This window comes from Rhinatrema bivittatum, chromosome 2 (assembly GCF_901001135.1).
Source record: "Rhinatrema bivittatum chromosome 2, aRhiBiv1.1, whole genome shotgun sequence".
NCBI classification, from domain to species: Eukaryota; Metazoa; Chordata; class Amphibia; order Gymnophiona; family Rhinatrematidae; genus Rhinatrema; species Rhinatrema bivittatum.
This window is the reverse complement of record NC_042616.1, coordinates 306,636,162-306,661,106: the sequence shown is the minus strand read 5'-3', so window position 1 is coordinate 306,661,106 and position 24,945 is coordinate 306,636,162. Positions and strand designations below refer to the sequence as shown.

Below are 24,945 nucleotides of genomic sequence, written 5' to 3'. Positions count from 1 at the left end.
TGGGTGAGCATTATCAGTTTCAGGCACTCCCGTTCGGATTGGCGACAGCCCCCCCCCGCATCTTCACCAAAGTAATGGTGGTAGTAGCTGTGGCCCTCAGTCAGGCGGGGATTTTGGTTCATCCCTATCTGGACGATTGGTTCAACCTTGCAAAGTCTGAGGAGCTTTGCAGGGCAGCGATTCAATCCGTAGTGGCCCGGCTCCAATCCCTTGGTTGGGTTGTCAACTTTGCCAAGAGCCAATTAGTCCCATCCCAGGTGCTGAACTTCTTGGGTGCTCGGTTCGACACATCGGTCAGCAAGGTTCTTCTCATGCAGGAGTGAATCGACAAGCTAATGGCGCGGATCCGGCGGCTGTTGTCTCTACCGCTACCCCAGGTTTGCAATTACTTACAGGTGCTTGGTATTATGGCGTCTACTCTAGAATTAGTCCTTTGGGCCTTTGCTCATATGAGACCCTTGCAGAGGGTGTTACTTTCTCGTTGGGACCCGAAGTCGGAAGAATTCCAAATCCGATTGCCACTCTTGGAGCCCACCAGGTCCAGTCTCTGGTGGTTGATTCTGGCCCATGTGAAGCATGGAATGGACCTGGAGGAGCCCCAGTAGGTGGTCGTGACGACAGACACCAGCCTTTCCGGCTGGGGTGCGGTTTGCCAATCGAGGGCAGCACAGGGCTGTTGGACAGGGCAGCAGGCGAAATGGTCCATAAATCGCTTGGAAACCAGGGCAGCATGGCTGGCATTTCGCAGTTTCCTTCCCCTGGTCAGCCGTCGATCAGTGCCAGTATTGTCCGACAATGCAACAACGGTGGCTTACATCACTCGGGTGGAACCAGAAGTCGTCCCGTGGCACTAGAAGCCAATCTGCTAATGCTCTGGGCGGAATGCCATCTGGTCCGGCTAGCAGCTTCCCACGTAGCCAGGGTCGACAACGTTCAGGCGGATATTCTCTGTTGCCAGCATCTTGATCCCGGAGAGTGGGAACTTTACGAGGAGGCGATGCATCTCCTGACTTGTCGGTGGGTTATTCCTCGCCTGGAGCTGATGGCGACTCAGAGAAATGCAAAGGCGGCTCAGTTCTTCAGTCGCAGGAGGGAACACGGGGCGGAAGGTGTCGACGTCTTGGTCCTGTCGTGGCCTCGTGACATTCTGCTGTACGTCTTTCCTCCCTGGCCGCTGGTGGGCAAACTCTTGCGAAGGATAGAGGCTCACACTGAATCAGTTGTTCTCGTGGCTCCGGAGTGGCCACGGCGGCCGTGGTTTGCAGATCTGATCAACTTAGCGGTGGATGGTCTCTTTGGCTCAGTCATCTACCGAATCTTCTTCGGCAAAGTCCAGTATTTTTTGATCAAGTGGATTGTTTTTGTCTAGCGGCTTGGCTTATGAGAGGAGGCAGTTGAGGAAGAAAGGTTATACGGATTCTGTTATTTCCACCCTCCTGCAGGGGCAAAAAATGTCTACCTTGCTCACCTATGCTTGAGTCTGGAAGGTTTTTGATTCCTGACGTTCTTGTAGGAGGGTCTGAAGAAAGGCTTGGTGTGCAGTTCTCTCAGGGTTCAAGTAGTGGCCCTGGGATGTTTGCGGGGAAAGATTGATGGGACGTCTCTGGCAGCTCATCTGGATGTAACACGTTTCCTGAGAGGTGCTAAACATTTGAACCCTCCGGTTTGTCCTGTGTGTCCTTCCTGGAGTTTGAATCTGGTTCTTCATGGCTTGTGCGGTCTTCCATTTGAGTCTTTGAAACAGGCCATCTTGAAAGATTTGACTCTTAAGACTATTTTCCCTGGTGGCTATCACTTTGGCACAGCGCAGCTTCAAGCGTTGTCATGTAGGGAACCTTTTCTCCGGATTTCGGATTCAGGGGTATCTCTTAGGACCTCCTTTCTACCGAAGGTAGTGTCTGAGTTTCATTTGAATCAGACCGTGGAATTGCCTGCCTTAACGGATTTGGATCGGAGTTCGCCTCGGTCGTGACTTGCGAAGATTAGATGTGCGAATTCTGCTCCACTATCTGGAGGTAACCAATCCTTTTCGTTTGTCTGATCATCTGTTCATCTTATGGAGTGGTCCTAAGAGAGGACAAAAGGCAACTAAAGCCACTATTGCCCGATGGTTGAAGGAAGCAATAACTTTGACATATGTCTTGGGCACGCAGTACAGGTAGGTCTAAAAGCACATTCAATTCGATGTCAGGTGGCATCTTGGGCGGAGAGTCAGTTTGTTTCGCCACAGGAAATTTGCAGAGCGGCTGTTTTTGGAAATATTTACACGCTTTTGCTAAGCATTACCGTTGGACGTCTGTGCTCCAGATGGCGACTGTTTTGACAGGAGTGTTCGAGCGGGACTCTCCAGATCCCACCCCATTTAGGGTAGCTTGGGTAATTCCCAGTGGTCTGGACTGATCCTGGTACGTACAGGGAAAGGAAAATTGGGTTCTTACCTGCTAATTTTTGTTCCTGTAGTACCAAGGATCAGTCCAGATGCCTGCCCATGGAATCTGGAGAGTCCATTCGCTATAGTTTTTTATTCTGCAGAATATTCTCAAATGGACAGCATTGGCGTCGCATATGGAAGTACTCCCTCCATCTACATAAGTTCCAGAAGTTATGCAGTTTCTTTCATCAGGTGGTTTGATATAGCTATTGGTTCTTCTGTTGAGGTTTTGATATGTTTAATTTTGCTATGGTATGGATTATACTGAAGGATCGCAGGTGGCACACCAGGGTAAGGGGGGGGGGGGGGGGTGCCTTTCAGTTTTTTCTCTGACTCCATCTGCTGGAAGGGAGACACAACCCAGCAGTCTGGACTGATCCTTGGTACTACAGGAACAAAAATTAGCAGGTAAGAACCCAATTTTCCTTTCTTGGATCCTGTCTTGATGCCTTGCACATATGGTAGTGGGTGGTTCACAACAATTCCTCTTTGCAAGTGACTTACTTGCCCAGAGTAGACAACACTGTGGTGTAGAGAGTTCTATCCAGTCCTACCAGAGGGCACCACTTCCACAGATCATGGGTCATTTATCCTGCTATCTGTGGAAAGCACTGTTTATGGTAAGCGAACTTGCTTTTCAACATTATTCCCAAAATTGTATTCTAATAAGCTTGAACAATCCCTACACATTTTGGATTACATGACTGTCATTTTCTGTCTGGAGTAGATAAATAGCTTATAGAAAGTCTAACCAGCATTTTTTGTCCCAATAAGCCTGGGGGTGCTGCTGTTGAAGAAAGTTATCTAATTAGATAGCTTTCACTTATGCCTGAGTAATAATGGATGAAGAGGTAGACACAATCAGCATCTCAGAGACCTGGAAGAAGGTGGATAAAGCAGTGGGACAGTACTATACCACACCAGAGTACAAATCAACTTCGGGGAGGGCTGGTGCTTTATGTTCAGGATGGCATAGAGTCCAACAGAATAAAGATCCTGCAAGAGACTAAATGTACAGTAGAATCTTTATTGGTTGAAATTGCATGTGCGTGGGGGAAGAGTATAACGACAGGAGTATAAAATGTCCATCTAGCCAAATTAAGACAGACGATGACATGTTAAGAGAAATGAGGGAAGCTGACCAATCTGGCAATGCATTAATGGGAGATTTCAATTACCCCAATATTGACTGGGTAAATGTAACATCAGGACATGCTAGAGGTAAAGTTCCTAAATGGAATAATTGACTGATTCATGGAGCAATTAGTTCAGGAACAGACGAGAGAAAGCTATTTTAAATCTAATTCATAGCAGAACGCAGGATTTGGTGAGAGAAGTAACTGTGATAGGGCCACTTGGCAATAGTGATCATAAGTTGATGTCATTTGAATTGACTGGTAGGGAGACACAACCTACAGCTCTTGCACTAAACTTTCAAAGAGGAGATGTAATAAAATGAGGAAGATAGCAACACCTTTCAGATTTTTCTACAAAGTTGGTGTACAACAGGCATGGACATTGTTTAAAAATACCATCTTGGAGGCAAAGTCTGGATTTATTCCATGCATTAAGAAAGGTGGAGAGAAGGCCAATTGACTGCCAGCTTGGTTAAAAGGCGAAGTGAAAGAGACTATTTTAGCCCTCCAAAAAAATCCTTCAAAAATTTGAAGAAGGATTTATCTAAAGAAAATAGGAAAAAGTATAAGCATTGTCAAGTTAAATGTAAAACATTTATAAGACAAACTAGGAGAATTTGAAAAGAAGCTGACCATAGAGGCAAAAGCTCATAAAAATTAAAAAAAAATATCTGTGAGGGAGTCTGTTGCACCATTAGATCAGTGAGGGGTTAAAGTGGCACTTAGAGAAGATAAGGCCAATACGGAAACATTCTTTGCTTCACTGTTTACAAATGAAGATGTTGGAGATACCTGTTCCAGAGACTATTTACAAGGATGGTGATTTAGATGAACTGAGCCAAATCACAGTGAATCTGGTTGAGGCCAGATTGACATACTGAAGAGTAGCAAATCACCTGGACCAGATGGTATACATCCCAGGGTTCTGAAAGAAATAAAAAATGAAATTTCAGATCTTACTAGTAATTTGTAACCTATCATTAAAATCTTCCATTATGCCTAAAGAGTGGAAGGCACAATGGAGTGTTTTTAATGATATTTAAAATGGGTTCCAGGGATGATTTGGGAAATTATAGACTGGTGAGTCTGATTTTAGTGCTGGGAAAAATCAATGAACATGTAGGTAGACATGGTTTAAGGGGCACAGCGAGCATGGATTTACCCAAGGGAAATCTTTACTCAAAATCTATACTTTTTTTGAAGGGGGTTATTAAACGTGGATAAAGATGAGCTGGTAGATAAAGTGTAATTTGGGTTTTAAGAAGGCGTTTGGCAAAGTCTTCCATGAGAGGCTTCTAAGAAAAAAAGTCATGGGATAGGAGGCAATGTACTTTTATGGATTGCAAACTAGTTAAGACAGGAAACTGTGTAGGACTAAATGATCAGTTTTCTCAGTGGAGAGAGGTAAATAGTGGAGTGTGCCAAGAGATCTGTACTTGGACTGTTGCTTTTTAATATATTTAAATGATCTGGAAATAGAAATGACAAGTGAGGTGATCACATTTTCAGATGAGACAAAATTATTCAGAGTAATTAAATCACAAGTGGATAGTGACAAATTGCAGGAGGACCTTGTGAGACTAGAAGATTGGGTGTCCAAATAGCAGATGAAATTTAATTTAGACAAGTGCAAGGTGATGCGTATAGTAACAAATAAAATAACCCATGCTGTAGTTACACGGTTAGGTTTCAGGTTAGCATTACCACCCAGGAAAAAGATTTAGGTGTCATAGTGGACAATACATTGAAATCATTGGCTCAGTGTGTTTTGGTAGTCAGAAAAGCAAACAATGGTTAGGAATTATTAGGAAAGGAATAGTGAATTAAAAGAATGTCATAATGCCTCTGTATTGCTGCATGGTGAGACCGCAGCTTGAGTTCTGTTCTGGATTCCACATGTCAAAAAAGATATAGATGCACTGGAGAGGGTAGAGAGAAGGTGACCAAAATGATAAAGGGTATGGAACGACTCCCCTATGAGGGCTGTTCAGTTTGGAGAAGAGACGGCTGAGAGGGGGATATGATGGAGGTCTACAGTCTTGAGGATTAGGGTAAATATTAATCAGTTTGCTTTTTCAGATAATAGACTAGGGGGCACTCCATGAAGTTAGCAAGTAGCACATTTTAAAGCAAATCAGAAAATTCTTTCACTCAGCACAATTAAGTTCTGGAATTTGTGGCAATCAGCTTAGCTGGGTTTTAAAAAAGGCTTGGATGAGTTCTTTGAGAAGAAGTCCAAAATTGCTAATAGTCAAGTTGACTTAGGGAATAGCCACTGCTTATTTACCTGTATTATTAGTAGCATGGGTTCCATTTAATGTTTGGGTACTTATATCCTGGATTGGCTACTATTGGAAACGGGATGCTGGGATTGTTGAATCCTCAGTCTGACCCAGTATGGCAGCTTATGTTCTTAATATTGACTTAAAAGGGCATGCCAAGGCTCATATTGGGTCATGATTTTCAGTGCCCCATATAAGGTAAACCTCTAAATGAATTTTGTAAAGCTGCAACATAGTTTAGTTCACTCATTCATATTGTTTAGATATGGACTAACATGACAGCAGGCTATTCTCCAGGATCTTTTTGTAGGTTAGAACCTACCTCCAGCAGCATTCCTCCCACCCCCAATCAAAGGTCCCATTTTTTTAAGAATATTAATCTATCTTTTTAAAAAAGTGTGGAAAAAGCATGAATCTACCAAAAAGCTATATTTATTTATTTTAAGGCAGAACATAGCTAGGGAGTCCTTTGTGTTACTATGGTAAACTGCTTGTCTTCAGAGAAGTAGAACTGTTTAACTGTAACAGGTGATCTAAGAAAATAGTTCACCATTATTCCTTCCCTTCTGGAATTAAGCTTTTAGATTAATTATAGAACAGACGTGTGTGTGGTCATGTAAACTATCACATGTTTAGATCACAAAAATTTCCTAAAAATATTTAGAAAACTTCTGTGATGGCACCATCAAGTTGGTATTACCAGTGTATGACTGGTAAACTGCTGTCTTTGGGGAAAATGCCTGTTAGAGGTAAGCAGCTTTGTTTTCCTAGCTGGTGCTATATTGATGCATTGTTTATTTCTTGCCCAGGTGTTATCTATGGGATGGAGAAATCGTCGTGTGGCATCTACTTCAATGAACAGAGAGTCATCAAGGTCACATGCTGTCTTTACAGTTACCATACAGTCAATGGAGAAGAACAATGATATTGTTAATATTAGATCCTCGCAACTCAACTTGGTGGATTTGGCAGGATCAGAGAGACAAAAAGATACTCATTCTGAGGGAGTCAGATTAAAGGTCTGTTTAATACAGAAAATATTTTATTTATTTATTTAACATCTTTTTTTATACAGACATTAAAATACACATCATATCGGTTTACATTGTAATGAAAGGTTGAAATTACATAGAACAGGGGTGGGGAGAACCGTGAGAACATGTGAACAAGAGAATAAGGGCTCTAAGAAGAGCCTGAAAAGTCAAGCAAGGAGGGGGAAGAGGAAAGGGAAATGAAAATATTTACAAAATTGATAATGAGTATGAAGATGAACATATTTACAGCAGTGGGGGGGAGGGGAAGGACGAGGTGGGGGGGGGGGTCGACTAGACTGGGAAGTCCTGGCGGAAGAGCCATGTTTTGAGCAACTTTCTGAATTTCAGGGGGCTTGGCTCCAGGCGGAGGTGGGAGGGCAAGGGCGTTCCATTGAGTTGGACCAGCAATAGATAGGGCACGGTCCCTGGTTGCAGAGAGGCGGGCCTTCTTGAGGGGTGGGTCTTGAAGGGTGCAAGCGAGGTTTTTTCTGGTAGGGTGGGCAGATTGGGTGAGTTGGAGTGGTTCGCTGAGCCATGAGGAATCATTCTTGTAAATGGATTTGTGTATGATGGTGAGGGATTTGAAGAGGATGCGGAAAGAGATGGGGAGCCAGTGCAGGGCCTTAAGGACAGGGGTTATGTGGTCTGTTTTACGTGTGATGCTGAGGAGTCTTGCCGTAGCATTTTGAAGTATCTGGAGGGGTTTGGTGGAGTGGGGGAGTCCAAGGTAGAGGGAGTTGCAGTAATCCAGCTTAGATGAGAGGGTGGCTTGGATGAATGTTTTAAGATCATATGTGTGAAGTAGGGGCTTGAGCTTTTTGATGATGTTAAGTTTGTAAAAGCCTCCTTTAAGGACGGAGCTGATGTGATTTTTTAGGTTCAGGAGAGGGTCGATAAGGACACCGATGTTTCGGACAGAGGGCTGTGAAGTTAGGGAGAGGGTCTTGGGGTCGTTAGGGGGGAGGAGCTTAAATATGAGCTGCTCCAGCTGCTCCAGTCTTCACACCCCTCAATAAAATAACTTGGTTCTTCAGTTTCTGTATTACTTTGCACTTAGTTGCTTTCTGACCAATTCTGTATACCTTCAGTGCAGCTCCTTGAGTATACGCTCACTGACTGGAGATGGTACAGGTTGAAATTGCTAAGGAGAAAAGTCAGTTATCCTTACCAAGACTGAAGAGGGTATTGATAAGCACCTCCCACCATTTATCTAGTATTTGTCCCAAGAGAGGTTTATCAAATTGGTAATTTCTTATCGTGTAGCAGATGAACTCAGGACCAATGGGTATAGTGTACTCCTGATAGCAGTTGGAGACGGATCAGATTTCAATCTGACGTCAGCCCCTAGTACATATACCCCTGCAGGCAGTGCAGCTCTTCAGTATTTTCCGTCTCCATAGCAGTTAGGGACTCTATGCAAGCTCGCACAGCGTTAGAGTAATTTTACCAAAGAAAACCAAAATAAATCTTACCTCTACAGAACGAGCCCCGCTCTCCTGCAGTGACACCCATTGGGTCCCTCCCCCAGTAGAGATTTCCCGAGGTAATTTCCGCGATCCCTCGGATGTAAGCCTCGTTCTGGTGGCCGACCCTCGGCGGGGACCTAGCCCCCGACATCGGGTGAGGCTGAGAGAGGCAATGGGTGCAACCTTGAGCGCAGCGGTGAAGGTACTTTGATGCACAACGGAGCGCATGACTGTATTTTACGCGCACAAGCCATGGCACCACCGGAAAATAAACTCAAAGCTCATGGCCTTTGCCCAGCATGCCACATTAGAGCTGCACAGCATGAGGAGGCCACGGCCCTGTGTATACAGTGCGAAGAGGCCCTAGGGGATCCAACTCATGGCCCTCCCCAGCCGATACCGAGCTCCAGCCTCTCGAGCAGTACACCGGACCTAGCATTGCACAGCGGGGCTACCCAGGGACACTGTGCCCCTTAGTCTAGACCCAGCATCTATATCCTGGGTGGAATTCTTCTTCAAAGGTCTGTATTCCTTCGTCCACATGCAATCTGGGCCTCCTATAATACGGCCACAGGCTCCACCAGAGGACCTCAACATGCCGGGACCCTCTATGCCCAGGGAAGTGATCCCACTGCCCAGAAGCCCCACCTTCGGGGATATGGACAACTCAGATGAGGATTCAGAACCCCTGGAGGAAGGGGAACTCCCTCCGAGGACAGAACCCTACCGAACCATGAGATGCTTCTTCACCAAGGACGAGCTTCCAGACCTGGTCACACACAGCTTAAAAGAGCTTGCTATCCCGGGCACAAGTGCCTCTGGGGAACCTAAGACGAACCCACTATTATAGGGACTCCGTCAGACCTCCCACTATTACAAGTCATCCAGCAACTAATTGACCTGGAATGGGATGCCCTTGAAACTACATTCAAAGGGGGCCGGGCTCTGGCAGTCATGTACCCTCTGCCAGCTGCCAAAGATCTCCTGGCATGTCCGAAAGTAGATGCCATGGTCTGCGCGGTCTCGAAGCGTACAACTATCCCGGTGGAGGGAGGAGCAGCATTCAAGGATGCTCAAGACAGACGTCTGGAATCTATTCTCAAACAGTCCTTTGACGTCTCTGCTATGTCTTTACAGATCGAGGCCTGCTGTGCCGTGGTGACACGCGCCTGCTTAGCACAGACCAGGAACAACACTCCTGGGGAGGCCCTGGAAACAGCTGTATCATTCCTCGTGGACGCCGCTTTTGATCTGGTACGCACAGCAGCTAGAGAAGTGACATCTGCCGTGGCAGCCAGAAGACAAATCTGGCTCCGAAACTGGTCGGCCGACGCATCCTCCAAAAAGAGACTCACAAGAATGCCTTTCAAGGGAACACTCCTGTTCGGAAGCGAACTAGAGAAATTAGCCAACAAATGGGGCGAGTCCTCACTGCTGTGGCTACCGGAGGACAGGAATAAGAGAAATCTGCGATCCTTCCCCGAACCTCCAGGGCAGAGGATCACAGCGCTTCCACCCATATAGAAGCACATATCTAGCGGCCCGCCCCGCAGGCCGGAGCCAGTCCTTTTGGAACAAGCACAACAAAAGGGGAGCCAGCTCGGGCTCCGGCCCCAGCCACACCCCACAATGAAAATCAGCTGACGCATCCAAAGGAAGAAGCCATAGGGGGGCAGACTTGCCCTATTCTACCAAAGATGGGTCGAGATAACTTCGGATAAGTGGGTCCTATCCATCAATCGAGAGGGATATTACCTGGATTTCCGCCACCTCCCTCCGGACAAGTTTGTGGAATCTCCCTGCCACGACCCTTCCAAGAGGATGGCAGTGGAAGCTACACTGACCAGATTGCTAGCCTTAGAGGCTATATAACACTGGTGCCTCAACAACAAATAAATACTGGACATTATTTCATTTATTTTATCGTCCCCAAGAAAGAAGGAACGTTCAGACCCATCTTGGACCTCAAGGCGGCCAACCGTCACCTGAAGACCCCTCGCTTTCATATGGAAACCCTACGCTTGGTAATAAGGGCGATACAACCAGGAGAGTCCTTACATCCCTGGATCTGTCGGAAGCCTACCTACACATCCTGATCCATCAAGAGCATCAGTGTTTTATACGCTTCTCGATCCTGGACCGTCACTAACAGTTCCGGGCACTACCTTTCGGGTTAGCCACTGCACCCCGGACGTTCACCAAGATCATAGTGGTGGTGGCAGCAACACTGAGGAAGGAAGGAATCCGTGGCTGATCAGAGCGAAATCCCCAGAGGAAAGCCACCAGGCAACCAACAGAGTCAAACCTCAACTGGAGAGCCTCGGGTGGGTGGTCAACACAAACAAAGAGCTGCCTTCAGCCCTCCCAATCTCTAAAATACTTGGAAGTCCGGTTTGACACCAAACAAGACAAGGTCATCCTGACACCAACAAGGAGATAAAAACTGATGACCCAGTTACGAATCCTGTTGAGCGAACTTCGCCCCACAGCATGGGATTACCTACATGTTCTCGGCCTCATGGCATCCACACTGGAAGTAGTGCCATGGGCGCGAGCTCACATGAGACCCCTACAATGCTCACTACTATCACAATGGAATCCACTGTCCCAGAACTACACCGTACGGCTTCAGCTCCCGGACAGAGTTCTGGCCCAACTATGATGGTGGCTACAAGAAGCCCATCTGAGTCAGGGAACGGGACTATCCTCACTAACCTGGATCCTACTCACCACAGATGCCAGCCTACGAGGATGGGGAGCACACTGCCAGGAGCTAACTGCCCAAGGGCAATGGAACGAAGAAGAGTCGGGATGGAACATCAATCGCCTAGAAGCCTGGGCAGTCAGACTAGCCTGCCTAAAGGTTTTCACAGACTCTGAGACAAAGCGGTCAGAGTACATAGAAACATAGAAATGACGACAGAAGAAAACCAAACAGCCCATCCAGTCTGCCCAGCAAGTTTCGCACTTTTTTTTTTTTCTCATACTTAACTGTTATTCTTTTGGTTCTATTTCCCTTCCACCCCCACCATTAATGTAGAGAGTAAAGACAGTCTGCAACCTCACAGGGGGGTTGTTAGGTCCTGAGGGGCCATCCCCCCTGGTTGTTGAGGCAGCTCAGGGTCGAGGGCCCTATTGTCTTCTTTGTGCAGCCCTGGGGATGATACCGGGGAGCCAGGCTCGCTCGCTCCCCCCAGGCGGACCTGGAGGCGGTAGGACAAGTTTAAAAAAAAAAGTTTCAATAAATTTCCTTTTCTGGCTCCTTTGACTCTCCCTTTCCTCGCGTTCACATTTGGGTGTTTTTTCTTGCATTTTGCCGCTTTTTTGTCTGTTTTTGACTATGGGGAGCCCTGTTTCTTTTTTCTGACAGACATGCTGCACGGCGCAGCGAGAGCTCTGCTCTCGAGCTACGGCATCTGTTTAAATTGTCTCTCCGGGAAAGGAGCCTCCGCGACCCCTGCGAGGGTTGTCCTAAGGGTCCAGACTGTCTCCGGTGCTTTTGGGGAGCTTCAGCCCCCTTCTCTTAGTCAGTCCCCGCTAAATGTGGGAACGGGCGCCATCTTTGATTCCCTCGCGGCAGCAAGGTCAGTGGCGCTGTCAGCGGCGGGGGAGAGGAATCTCCCACCGCGTTTATCCCCTCAACGGACGGTCCCTGAGGGGGGCCAATCGGGGGGGGGGGCTTGGTTCTAAAGCCTCGGAGGCTGTTCCCGAGGGGGATTCGGATGCCTCATCGTCTGCATCTTCATTTTCCTCTGAATTTATGCTTTTAATGCACAAAGATTTCAAAGCCCGGAAGCCAGGCAAAAAGAGGAGTGCCGACCAAGCTATACTACATGGCGCTCTCCCACGGCCTATGAAGCATTCCCAGCGGGAGGAAGACGAGGGTCCCTCGGGGACCAAGCGTTCTTTATGGTCTGTGGCACCTTAGCTGGAATCAGATTCATTTTCCAGTTCTGAGGATCAAGACAATCAACTTCTCCTATCCCAGCCTCTGAGGGGGGTTGATGGGGATTCAGACCCCCTGCAGAGTGTTCCATGTGGTTCGCATGTGGTGGACGGTGATGACCCAAATGTGGTCAGTCTCTTTAGGAAAGAAGGGCTTGGGCCCCTCATTCCAGCTATTTTAAAGGAGTTGGGGATTGAGACTCCTCAGGAGGAATCCAGACTAGGAGCTACGGATCCCGTGTTATTAGGCTTATAAGGTCTACCTACGTCTTTTCCATTCCATTTTTCAGCATAGATTTGCTTTTCTGGGAATGGGACACCCCTGACTTGGGCCTGAAGGTTTCCAAGGTAATGGATAAGCTATATCCTCTGCTTTAGATCATCTTCATGTGCCCAGGGTGGATGCTGCGGTGTCGGCGGTTACAAAGACCACCACCATTCCAGTTACTGGTTCCACAGCCCTCAAGGATGTGCAGGATCGAAAGTTGGAACTGCAGCTCAAAAAGATTTGAGGTCTCCTCGCTTGGGGTCCGAGCGGCAATGTGTAGCAATTTTTCTTTTAGAGCGGGCCTTTGCTGGGTGCAACAGCTGCAGGCCAATGAATCGCTATCGGAGGGGGAAGCCCTCCAGGCTGGGCAGCATGAGACTAAATACAAAATTGAATCTTTATGGGTAGAAATCCCTTGTGTGTCAGGGAAGACTACAGTGATAGGGGTATACTACCGTCCACCTGGTCAAGATGGTGAGATGGACAGTGAAATGCTAAGAGAAATTAGGGAAGCTAACCAAATTGGTAGTGCAGTAATAATGGGAGACTTCAATTATCCAGATAAACTGGTGCAGGTAAGAGTACAAAGTTCCATTCAAATCTTCAAAGAATTTTATTGTAAATCCAAACAGTTATAGTTCATTCAATTCGGCAACTCCATTCAGAGTAAAGTGAGGTCATTTGAAGTCCCCCGACACGGTCCCGTGTTTCGCGGTAGCTGCATCGGGAGGGACCAAGGCATATTTATAATCTACAATAGAATAACATCTATAAGGAATGGAACATGAGAGGCCGCAAAACAGTGTATACTAATAATAATCACATACCTTTGTAGACAACCTCAGGAGCGCAAGCGCCCTTTAACACTGACAGCCATTTAAAGGTCCAAAAAGGCGCGAAAGACAAACTCTCGCGAGATGCTGAAGCAGACAGAACCACACATGCAATTAATGACAGATTAATAAAACAGATGCCATTCTATCTCTTTATTGAGACCATTGGGGGAAACCGTATCTAAAGTAAAAATCCAGCGTTGCTCTCTACGACCGAGTATACCAGAGAAGTCTCCCCCCCCGCGAGGGGCGTGAGACCACCTCCAGAACTAGGAAGGAGAGGGCAGCAATGGGGTGGTCAGCCTGGAGCCAATGTGACACTAAAGGCTCATCGATTCTGGAGGATCTAATGTTAGAGCAGTGCTCAATGATGCGTGTTTTGATCATCCGGGAAGTTTTGCCCACATATAACAGTGGGCACGGGCATCTCACCACATAAATAACTCCTCTAGTAGTACAATCTGATTGAGAAGATAATTTAAACGCTCGTCCAGTCCTCGGATGTACAAACTCTGTCAGGGATTCCATATACCGGCACGTGGTACAATGACCACAGGGGGAATGCTGGCCACTTGCATGTGCTTGCAGGGCAGTGGATGGACCTGCCGTGTGTACAAGCCGATCCCGTAGGTTGGTCCCTCTTTTAAAAGTAAAACGGAGGGGCCCATGCATGAACTCGGTGAGGGAAAGTGCTGACCAGTGTCTTTTGATCATGTTAGCTATAGTCCTCCCTACAACAGAGAAAGGAAGGATACAGTTATAAGCCATTTCCTCAGTAGCTGTGGAGGGGGAAAACAGCCATTCCCGATGAGTGTACAGTGCCCTCTTGAATGCTTTTTTGATAACCCTCGATGGGTAACCCCTCTCAGAAAAACGGATGGATAAACTCTGCGCTTGTGATGGAAACATCCAAGAAGGAAACATGTGTAGGATGACTCAACTCACGGAAATAGCATTGACAAAAATTGTTTTTCAATTCCAGGATGAAATTTACCAACAAAGCAAGGGGACTGCTATGGGGGCGACGATGGCACCCAGCCTTGCGTGCCTATATATGGATGACTATGAAACTTCTCATATTTATCCTTCTGAGTGGTCTCAATTCATCCATATATGGCTACGCTATATAGACGACGTCTTTATAATATGGACAGGTTCGGATATACAGTTTTATGTATTTCTTGACTGGGTAAACTCTATCAACCCCCATATTCAGTTTAATTTTAATATTCATCCTACACGTTTCCTTCTTGGATGTTTCCATCACGTGGGTAGAGGACCATTTTGAGACCTCTTTATTTCGTAAAAAAACGGATCGGAACACTCTGCTGTCATATAACAGTTGTCACCCGAGGGCACTTAGAGATAATATTCCCACGGGGCAATTTCTAAGACTCCGCCGCCTTTGCTCTAACCGTGCTGAATTTCTTGTACAAGCGCAGAGTTTATCCATCCGTTTTTCTGAGAGGGGTTACCCATCGAGGGTTATCAAAAAAGCATTCAAGAGAGCACTGTACACTCATCGGGAATGGCTGTTTTCCCCCTCCACAGCTACTGAGGAAATGGCTTATAACTGTATCCTTCCTTTCTCTGTTGTAGGGAGGACTATAGCTAACATGATCAAAAGACACTGGTCAGCGCTTTCCCTCACCGAGTTCATGCATGGGCCCCTCCGTTTTACTTTTAAAAGAGGGACCAACCTACGGGATCGGCTTGTACACACGGCAGGTCCATCCACTGCCCTGCAAGCACATGCAAGTGGCCAGCATTCCCCCTGTGGTCATTGTACCACGTGCCGGTATACGGAATCCCTGACAGAGTTTGTACATCCGAGGACTGGACGAGTGTTTAAATTATCTTCTCAATCAGATTGTACTACTAGAGGAGTTATTTATGTGGTGAGATGCCCGTGCCCACTGTTATATGTGGGCAAAACTTCCCGGATGATCAAAACACGCATCATTGAGCACTGCTCTAACATTAGATCCTCCAGAATCGATGAGCCTTTAGTGTCACATTGGCTCCAGGCTGACCACCCCATTGCTGCCCTCTCCTTCCTAGTTCTGGAGGTGGTCTCACGCCCCTCGCGGGGGGGAGACTTCTCTGGTATACTCGGTCGTAGAGAGCAACGCTGGATTTTTACTTTAGATACGGTTTCCCCCAATGGTCTCAATAAAGAGATAGAATGGCATCTGTTTTATTAATCTGTCATTAATTGCATGTGTGGTTCTGTCTGCTTCAGCATCTCGCGAGAGTTTGTCTTTCGCGCCTTTTTGGACCTTTAAATGGCTGTCAGTGTTAAAGGTTGTCTACAAAGGTATGTGATTATTATTAGTATACACTGTTTTGCGGCCTCTCATGTTCCATTCCTTATAGATGTTATTCTATTGTAGATTATAAATATGCCTTGGTCCCTCCCGATGCAGCTACCGCGAAACACGGGACCGTGTCGGGGGACTTCAAATGACCTCACTTTACTCTGAATGGAGTTGCCGAATTGAATGAACTATAACTGTTTGGATTTACAATAAAATTCTTTGAAGATTTGAATGGAACTTTGTACTCTTACCTGCACCAGTTTATCTGAGTACTTGCTTATGTGCAAGGTTTGCTTCTGTGGATTATCGGAGACTTCAATTACCCCAATATAGACTGGGTAAATGTATCATCGGGTCGCGCTAGAGAGATAACGTTCCTGGATGGAATAAATGATAGCTTTATGGAGCAATTGGTTCAGGAACAGACGCGAGAGGGAGCAATTTTAGATCTAATTCTCAGTGGAGCACAGGACTTGGTGAGAGAGGTATCTGTGGTGGGGCCGCTTGGCAATAGTGATCATAATATGATCAAATTTGATTTAATGACTGGAAAAGGAACAGTGTGCAAATCCAAGGCTCTCGTGCTAAACTTTCAAAAGGGAAACTTTGATAAAATGAGAAAAATTGTTAGAAAAAAACTGAAAGGAGCAGCTACAAAAGTAGAAAATGTCCAAGAGGCATGGTCATTGTTAAAAAATACCATTCTAGAAGCACAGTCCAGATGTATTCCACACATTAAGAAAGGTGGAAAGAAGGCAAAACAATTACCGGCATGGTTAAAAGGGGAGGTGAAAGAAGCTATTTTAGCCAAAAGATCTTCATTCAAAAACTGGAAGAAGGATCCAACACAAGAAAATAGGATAAAGCATAAACATTGGCAAGTTAAATGTAAGACATTGATAAGACAGGCTAAGAGAGAATTTGAAAAGAAGTTGGCTGTAGAGGCAAAAACTCACAGTAAAAACTTTTTTAAATATATCCGAAGCAGAAAGCCTGTGAGGGAGTCAGTTGGACCGTTAGATGATCGAGGGGTTAAAGGGGCACTTAGAGAAGATAAGGCCATCGCGGAAAGATTAAATGATTTCTTTGCTTCGGTGTTTACTGAAGAGGATGTTGGGGAGGTACCCGTAATGGAGAAGGTTTTCATGGGTAATGATTCAGATGGACTGAATCAAATCACGGTGAACCTAGAAGATGTGGTAGGCCTGATTGACAAACTGAAGAGTAGTAAATCACCTGGACCGGATGGTATACACCCCAGAGTTCTGAAGGAACTAAAAAATGAAATTTCAGACCTATTAGTAAAAATTTGTAACTTATCATTAAAATCATCCATTGTACCTGAAGACTGGAGGATAGCAAATATAACCCCAATATTTAAAAAGGGCTCCAGGGGCGATCCGGGAAACTACAGACCGGTTAGCCTGACTTCAGTGCCAGGAAAAATAGTGGAAAGTGTTCTAAACATCAAAATCACAGAACATATAGAAAGACATGGTTTAATGGAACAAAGTCAGCATGGCTTTACCCAGGGCAAGTCTTGCCTCACAAATCTGCTTCACTTTTTTGAAGGAGTTAATAAACATGTGGATAAAGGTGAACCGGTAGATATAGTATACTTGGATTTTCAGAAGGCGTTTGACAAAGTTCCTCATGAGAGGCTTCTAGGAAAAGTAAAAAGTCATGGGATAGGTGGCGATGTCCTTTCGTGGATTGCAAACTGGCTAAAAGACAGGAAACAGAGAGTAGGATTGAATGGGCAATTTTCTCAATGGAAGGGAGTGGACAGTGGAGTACCTCAGGGATCTGTATTGGGACCCTTACTGTTCAATATATTTATAAATGATCTGGAAAGAAATACGACGAGTGAAATAATCAAATTTGCAGATGACACAAAATTGTTCAGAGTAGTTAAATCACAAGCAGATTGTGATAAATTGCAGGAAGACCTTGTGAGACTGGAAAATTGGGCATCCAAATGGCAGATGAAATTTAATGTGGATAAGTGCAAGGTGATGCATATAGGGAAAAATAACCCATGCTATAATTACACAATGTTGGGTTCCACATTAGGTGCTACAACCCAAGAAAGAGATCTAGGTGTCATAGTGGATAACACATTGAAATCGGTTCAGTGTGCTGCGGCAGTCAAAAAAGCAAACAGAATGTTGGGAATTATTAGAAAAGGAATGATGAATAAAACGGAAAATGTCATAATGCCTCTGTATCGCTCCATGGTGAGACCGCACCTTGAATACTGTGTACAATTCTGGTCGCCGCATCTCAAAAAAGATATAATTGCGATGGAGAAGGTCCAGAGAAGGGCTACCAAAATAAGGGGAATGGAACAACTCCCCTATGAGGAAAGACTAAAGAGGTTAGGACTTTTCAGCTTGGAGAAGAGACGACTGAGGAGGGATATGATAGAGGTGTTTAAAATCATGAGAGGTCTAGAACGGGTAGATGTGAATCGGTTATTTACTCTTTCGGATAGTAGAAAGACTAGGGGACACTCCATGAAGTTAGCATGGGGCACATTTAAAACTAATCGGAGAAAGTTCTTTTTTACTCAACGCACAATTAAACTCTGGAATTTGTTGCCAGAGAATGTGGTTCGTGCAGTTAGTATAGCTGTGTTTAAAAAAGGATTGGATAAGTTCTTGGAGGAGAAGTCCATTACCTGCTATTAAGTTCACTTAGAGAATAGCCACTGCCATTAGCAATGGTTACATGGAATAGACTTAGTTTTTGGGTACTTGCCAGGTTCTTATGACCTGGATTGGCCACTGTTGGAAACAGGATGCTGGGCTTGATGGACCCTTGGTCTGACCCAGTATGGCATTTTCTTATGTTCTTATGTCATTGCTTATAGTGTGGATGCCCTTTATGATTTACTTTGCACATCGGCCAGGATAATGGTGTCCGCCGTCTCAGCACGTCGTCTGTTGTGGTTGCGAAATTGGGTGGCGGATGTTTCTTCCAAATCCCAGCTGGGATCCCTGCCTTTCAAGGGCAAGTGGCTGTTTGGTAAAGAACTGGAGGACCTTATTCAGTCTCTGGGGGACAATAAAGTTCATCGGTTACCGGAGGATCGGCCGAAGCCAATAGGTTCCTTTTATTCTAAGTCTCGGTTTCGTGGGGGTCGGAGGTCCCGAACGTCTCGAGCGCCCTCCTCTTCTTTTAGACAGAATTCGAACAGACGACAGCCCTGGTCTCAGTCCTTTCGTGGGCAAAGCTTCAGAAGACCCGGTAGTGCCCAGTCCATACAAGCCGGAAAGCCTTCACAATGATGGGCGGCTGGTCCATTCCTCTGTTCCGGTAGTAGGAGGCAGGCTGTCTCAGTTTTACGCGGAGTGGACCAAACTCACGTTGGACCAATGGGTTCCAGCTGTGATAAAACACGGCTATGCTTTGGATTTTGCACGCCGACCCCCACCATCAGTTTCTGGTTTCTCCATGCGGTTATGCAACAAAGCGTCAGGCGGTAAAGGTGACATTGCAGCGTCTTCTCGACCTCGGCGCAATTACGCCTGTTCCTCCGGCAGAACAACGAAGGGGCTGTTACCCCATTTACTTTGTGGTACCCAAAATGGAAGGGACCTTTCGGCCCATTTTCGATCTAAAGCAGGTCAACCAGGTGTCTGCAGATTCCCAACTTCCACATGGAGACATTACGATTAGTCGTTGCTTCTGTTCAGCAGGGGGAATTTATGGCTTCTCTGGATCTGACAGAGGCGTATTTGCACATCGGGATTCGGGTCGATTACCAGAAGTTCCTCAGGTTCTCCATCCTGGGTCGTCATTACCAGTTTCATGCTCTCCCCTTCAGTCTTGCTACCGCACCCAGGATGTTCACCAAGGTCATGGTGGTGGTGGCAGCTCAACTACGCAGGGAAGGATTCTTGGTTCACCCGTATCTGGATGATTGGCTGATTCGAGCGAAATCGGAAGCACTTTGCCAAGCAGCGATCGACTAGATGCTCCAGTTATTACGGGTGCTCGGATGGGTTGTCAATCCAGCCAAGAGTCGTCTGATTCCTTCCCAGTCGGAATTTCTGGGAGCTCTGTTCGATACACAGCAGGGGAGGTGTTCCTGACGGCCGAGCGCATTGTAAAGTTGCAAGGTCAGGTGCGTGCCTTGTTGTCCAAGCATCCTCCAAAAGTCTGGGATTATTTGCAGGTCCTGGGGTCCATGACATCGACTCTGGAGCTGGTGCCACAGGCCTTTGCCCACATGCGGCCTTTACAATACGCATTGCTCTCCCGATGGAATCCGGTTTCCGAACAATTTCATCTCCCCATGCCTCTGACAGTCTGCACGATCCAGTCTGGGTTGGTGGCTGTGTTTGGACAACCTACGCCGAGGAGTTGCCTTAGTGGTCCTGGAATGGACAGTGGTCACTATGGATGCCAGTCTCTCCGGTTGGGGAGCAGTTTGAGGCAGTGGTCTCAAGAGGAGGTCCCGATGGTCTATCAATCGTTTGGAGACCAGAGCGGTGTGGCTGGGGTTACAGGCGATCCTTCCGCTCCTCAGGGGGAAGTCGGTCCGGGTACTGTCTGATAATGCGACCATGGTGGCTTACATCAATCGTCAAGGAGGGACCAAAATCCAGCCCGTAGTGCTAGAAGCTCACCAGTTAATTGCCTGGATGGAGCAGACTCTTGTCAGCATAGCAACAGCCCATATAGCCAGGGGTCAACAACGTTCACAGATTTTCTCCGTCAACGACATCTCAATCCAGGGGAGTGGGAGCTGGCCGAAGCCTTTCAGCTCATCTGCAACAGATGGGGCACACCTTGCATGGATCTGATGGCAACATTTAAGAATTCCAAGGCCCCCAACCTTCTTTGCTCGCCGCAGAGAAACGGGAGCAGAGGTTCTTCCCTGGCTGACTAATGTCCTGCTTTAAATATTCCCTCCTTGGCCTCTAAACGGCAAGGTTCTCAGGAGGGTAGAACTACACCCGGAAGAAGTGATTCTGGTGGCTCCAGAGTGGCTGCGTCGGCCATGGTTTGCGGATCTGGTCAATCTAGTGGTGGAGGGCCCGTTATGGTTTGTGCATCTTCTGGACATGCTGCATCAAGGGCCCGTCTGTTTCGACCAGTCCAATCGATTCTGACTAGCGGCATTGCTTTTGAGAGGCAGCGTCTGAAAGGAAAAGGATATTCGGACTCTGTAGTGGCTACGCTTTTGAGGTCGCGTAAAACTTCCACTTCCCTGTCACATGTTTGTGTATGGAAGATTTTTGAATTGTGGTGCGACGACCGTGCGATTGTTCCTACCCAGGCATCTGTGCCGGACATTTTGGGTTTTCTTCAAGCTGGTTTGGCTAAAGGATTGTCGTGTAGTTCCTTAAAAGTGCAGGTGGCAGCTCTTGGGTGTTTACGTGGCGCTAAACAGGGAGTAATGTTGTCTGCGCATCCAGATGTTTCTTGTTTCCTTAGGGGAGCGAAGCATTTACGCCCACCAGTGAAACATCCTTGCCCGTCCTGGGACTTAAACTTAGTTCTTATGGCGTTGTGCACGGCACCTTTCGAACCTCTAAAGAGAGCAACGTTGAAAGTCCTTATGTTGAAAATGGTGTTTCTTGTAGCGATTTCCTCTGCTCGAAGGTTGTCCGAGATTCAGGCTTTATCATGCAGGGAGCCCTTCTTGATGATTTCCGATTCTGGGGTATCCTTGTGAACGGTTCCTTCCTTCCTCCCAAAGGTGGTTTCCTCCTTTCATTTAAATCAATCGGTGGAACTCCCATCTTTTTCAGACTTGGACCAGGCAGATCCCCTTTCTAAGGATTTAAGGAAGTTGGATGTTTGCAGGGTTTTGATGCGTTATCTGGAAGTTACCAATAGTTTTCGTGTCTCTGATCATCTTTGTGCTCTAGAGTGGCCCCAAAAAGGGTAATATGGCATCTAAAGCGACGATCGCTCGATGGTTGAAAGAAGCTATAAATTCTGCATATTTGCTACATGGCATATCCTTACCAGTGGGTCTCCGGGCACATTCTACTTGTGCACAGGCAGCGTCATGGGCAGAAGGCCAACAGGTTTCGCCGCAGGAGATTTGTAGAGCGGCTACATGGAAATCCTTGCATTCTTTTACCAGGCATTACCAGCTGGATGTCCAGGCCCCAGGTACAGGAGGATTTGGAGAAGGTGTTTGGGCCTCTCCGGATCCCATCCCAGGTAAGAGAAGCTCTGGTACATCCCAGGAGACTGGACTGATCTGGGTACGTACAGGGAAAGGAAAAGTGGTTCTTACCTGATAATGTGTGTTCCTGTAGTACCACGGATCAGTCCAGAGTCCCACCCTAGTATAGAGATAATGGAGAGTCCGCTCTTTTCAGCATTGGTTTATTTCTGGTCTGCAGATCATTCTTGTTCTGTGTTCAACTGGTTCTGGGCCCAATTGGGGTGAGTAATCTGATTCAGGTTGTTAGGTTACTGTATATAGTTAGTTTTTGTTTTTGGTACCATTCTGCTTTGTTACTGAGTAATACTGTCAGACTGTAGGTGGCACCTTGGTATACATGGCAGAGTCCTTCAAAACTTCTCTGTCTCCATCTAGTGGAGAGGGAGTCAAAACCCAGGAGTCTGAACTGATCTGTGGTACTACAGGAACACATATTATCAGGTAAGAACCAATTTTCCTTTGCAATTGTTTCAGCCCAGGAAACTAGCAGTCCAATTTTCCTTGTAAATTTCATTCCTCAATAGGGTTTATGATTACTGATTTTTGGCCCATCTTTACCAGGAATAATCTAGGGTATGGTGTTCTTCCTTTTTCCACTAAATTATAGTTTGTTCATGTATTATGCCGTTCTTAGATTTATTATTTTAAATTACTCCATACAAAAATATGCTAGTAGTTAGTAGATGAAATGCTTTGCATCATGCAGTTAAGCTGTCGCTGTACTTCAATAGCTGCCTTCCTTATAGTCTACCAGACCAGTGCAGATGGATGGTTTTTTTTTTTCTCCCCTACCAGCAGATGAAGACAGAATCAGTTTTACTGTATCTCTAGGTATATATTACTGTGCCACGTGCTGCCTGCCAGTATTCTCGGTCTCTAGCAGATGGTAGGGGGTGTCCATCTTGCAGTCGGTTGTTCTGATGGACAAATTGCTATGACGAAACTGTATTCCCTTCCTGAGGAAGCTGTAAAGCTTTCAAAGGTGCCCTGGGTGGATGCTTTAGTCTCTGTAGTCATTAAAAGATGACAATTCTGGTGGAGGGCTGTGCAGCCCTTAAGGATGCCTAAGATCGCAAGATGGAAATATACGTTCAGCGGATCTTTGAGATGTGTGCCCTGGCTCTCAAGGCGGCTGTCTGTAGTAGTCTTATGGTGCAAGCATACTTGTACTAAGAACAGCAGATTCTGTTGGCTGACTCTGAGAAAAGCCTTTCGAACAAAGAGAGAGTAGCTAGAAGCTGGTATGGCTTTCATGGCTGATGATTTGTTGTCGACTGTGCCCAGGAATATGGTTTGGGCTAAGTGTTTCCTTTGCGTAATTGGGTGGTGAATGTTTGTCCAATCATAGCTGGGAAGTCTGCTGTTGAAGGAAAGCTGCTGTTTTGGTGAAGTTCTGGTGAAATTGTTCAAACATCTTGGGCAGTTAAAAGCCCATTAGTTACCTGAGGATAGGCCCAAGGCAACTTAGTAGAACTTTCTCTGGCAAGCAGAAATTTTGTGAAGTGAGAAGTTACTGTCCAGGGAAGAGTAGTTCTTCACAGAGTCAGCATACTGGGAAATCTCAGTCCTTTTGAGGTTGAAGGGGTACAAGAAATGGCTCGATCTCCACTTTAGAAGGGTTTAAGAGCTTGGAATGAAGGTCAGTTGGTCTATTCCTCACTTATTTGGTCTTGTTTATGAATAGTGGACCAAAGTAACAAATCAATGGATGCTTTCTGTGATAAGAGAAGACTATATTTGTGTGCCCAGTGGTTGATGCATTCCTGGTTTCCCCCTATGCTTCTCCTGTAAAGAGGGAGGCAGAAGGTCCACTTTAGACAGTCTTCTCCGCTTGGCAGCTATGTTTTCTGGTGCTGGATGGAAAGAGGTCGGGGGTGTTATTTCATTTACTTTGTGGTCCAAAAGAAGGCACATTTCTTCCCATTTTGGATTTGAAGAAGGTGAAAGCTTCTTTGCGGGTGCCTCATTTTCATATGGAAACTTGTGTTCCCTGTATGTACCAGGATCAGTCCAGACGGTGGGTTATGTCCCCCGTCCAGCAGATGGAGTGAGACAAAAAACTCGAGGAGGGGGAGGTCCTATATAACCTCCCTGCCCTTACATCAGACCTCAGAATTGTCTGACTCCAGCAGATGTGAACAGGGGACGGTTTGTCCCCAGCACCTGAGTTTAGGTTTCTAGGCTCACTGGAGGGATTAAAAAAAAAAAAAAAAAAGGGTAAAAGAGAGAATTTAGCAGCTTGGAGGGACGGAGCCACCCGCCTCCAGGGAGCAGGGTTCTTGCTGACAGGTCTGTTTTCCTCAGCTTGTTTTCTTTCTCTCTCCCGCCCTTGCCTTTGCTGCAGGTTTGTGGGGTAAGTCTTGTTGTTCTTTCCTTTGCAGCTTGTTGTTGCTGGTTCCCCCGGACCGCGCTGGATCCTTTCGGGGTGCACGCTAGTGGTGCTAGCCACTCCCCCACCCCCCACCTCGCTCGCTCCCGACCAGCAGCCCCGCGACGTTCCATTCCCCGGGACCGCCAGCCACTGGGAGGTCTGTTTTCCCCGGCGGCTCCTTCTGGTTGGTGAGGGGAGGGGGGGCGTAGATCCGCGAGCACGAGGGCCGGCTCAGAGGGACAGCAAGGCTTGGAGCCGCATCTTTTTGCCACATACCTCCCCCCCCGGTGTCTGGGGATGCCGAGAGCTCCTTGCTCCGCCTGCGGTCGGCAGGGGAGCCGGCTCTCGCGGGAGGGACTCTGCACCAGCTGTCTGCCGGCCGAAGATGGCAGTTCGCTCCTGGGGGATGGTGCAGACGCCCGCGGGGAGGACCGCGTGGCGCGTAAACGGCAGGCCCCGTTCCCGCTGAGCGCGGAAACGGCGGCCATTTTGCTTTCGGAGGATGAGGCCGGCGGTTTGGAGCAGGACCCTGGGGACCCGGTCTTGGCGGCACCTCCAGCATTTGGGCCGGTTATGGAGCAGGGAGCTGCCCCGGGGGGGGGGAACCCCGGGGGGGGGGGGGTCCCATTCTGGGGCTCCCATTCTGGGGCTACCCTTGTTCTCGCCCAAAT

At 46.9% G+C, this 24,945-nt stretch overlaps 1 protein-coding gene across 2 annotated transcripts in view; it reads left to right on the top strand.

Annotated features, from left to right (window-relative positions):
* Positions 1-24,945, top strand: part of KIF15 (kinesin family member 15) — a 428,798-nt gene that overhangs the window by 98,764 nt on the left and 305,089 nt on the right. For both annotated transcript variants that reach the window (XM_029589694.1, XM_029589695.1), the window contains exon 8: positions 6,659-6,868. In XM_029589694.1, coding sequence (XP_029445554.1) covers positions 6,659-6,868 — 210 coding nt within the window. The remainder of the gene's footprint in view (positions 1-6,658; positions 6,869-24,945) is intronic.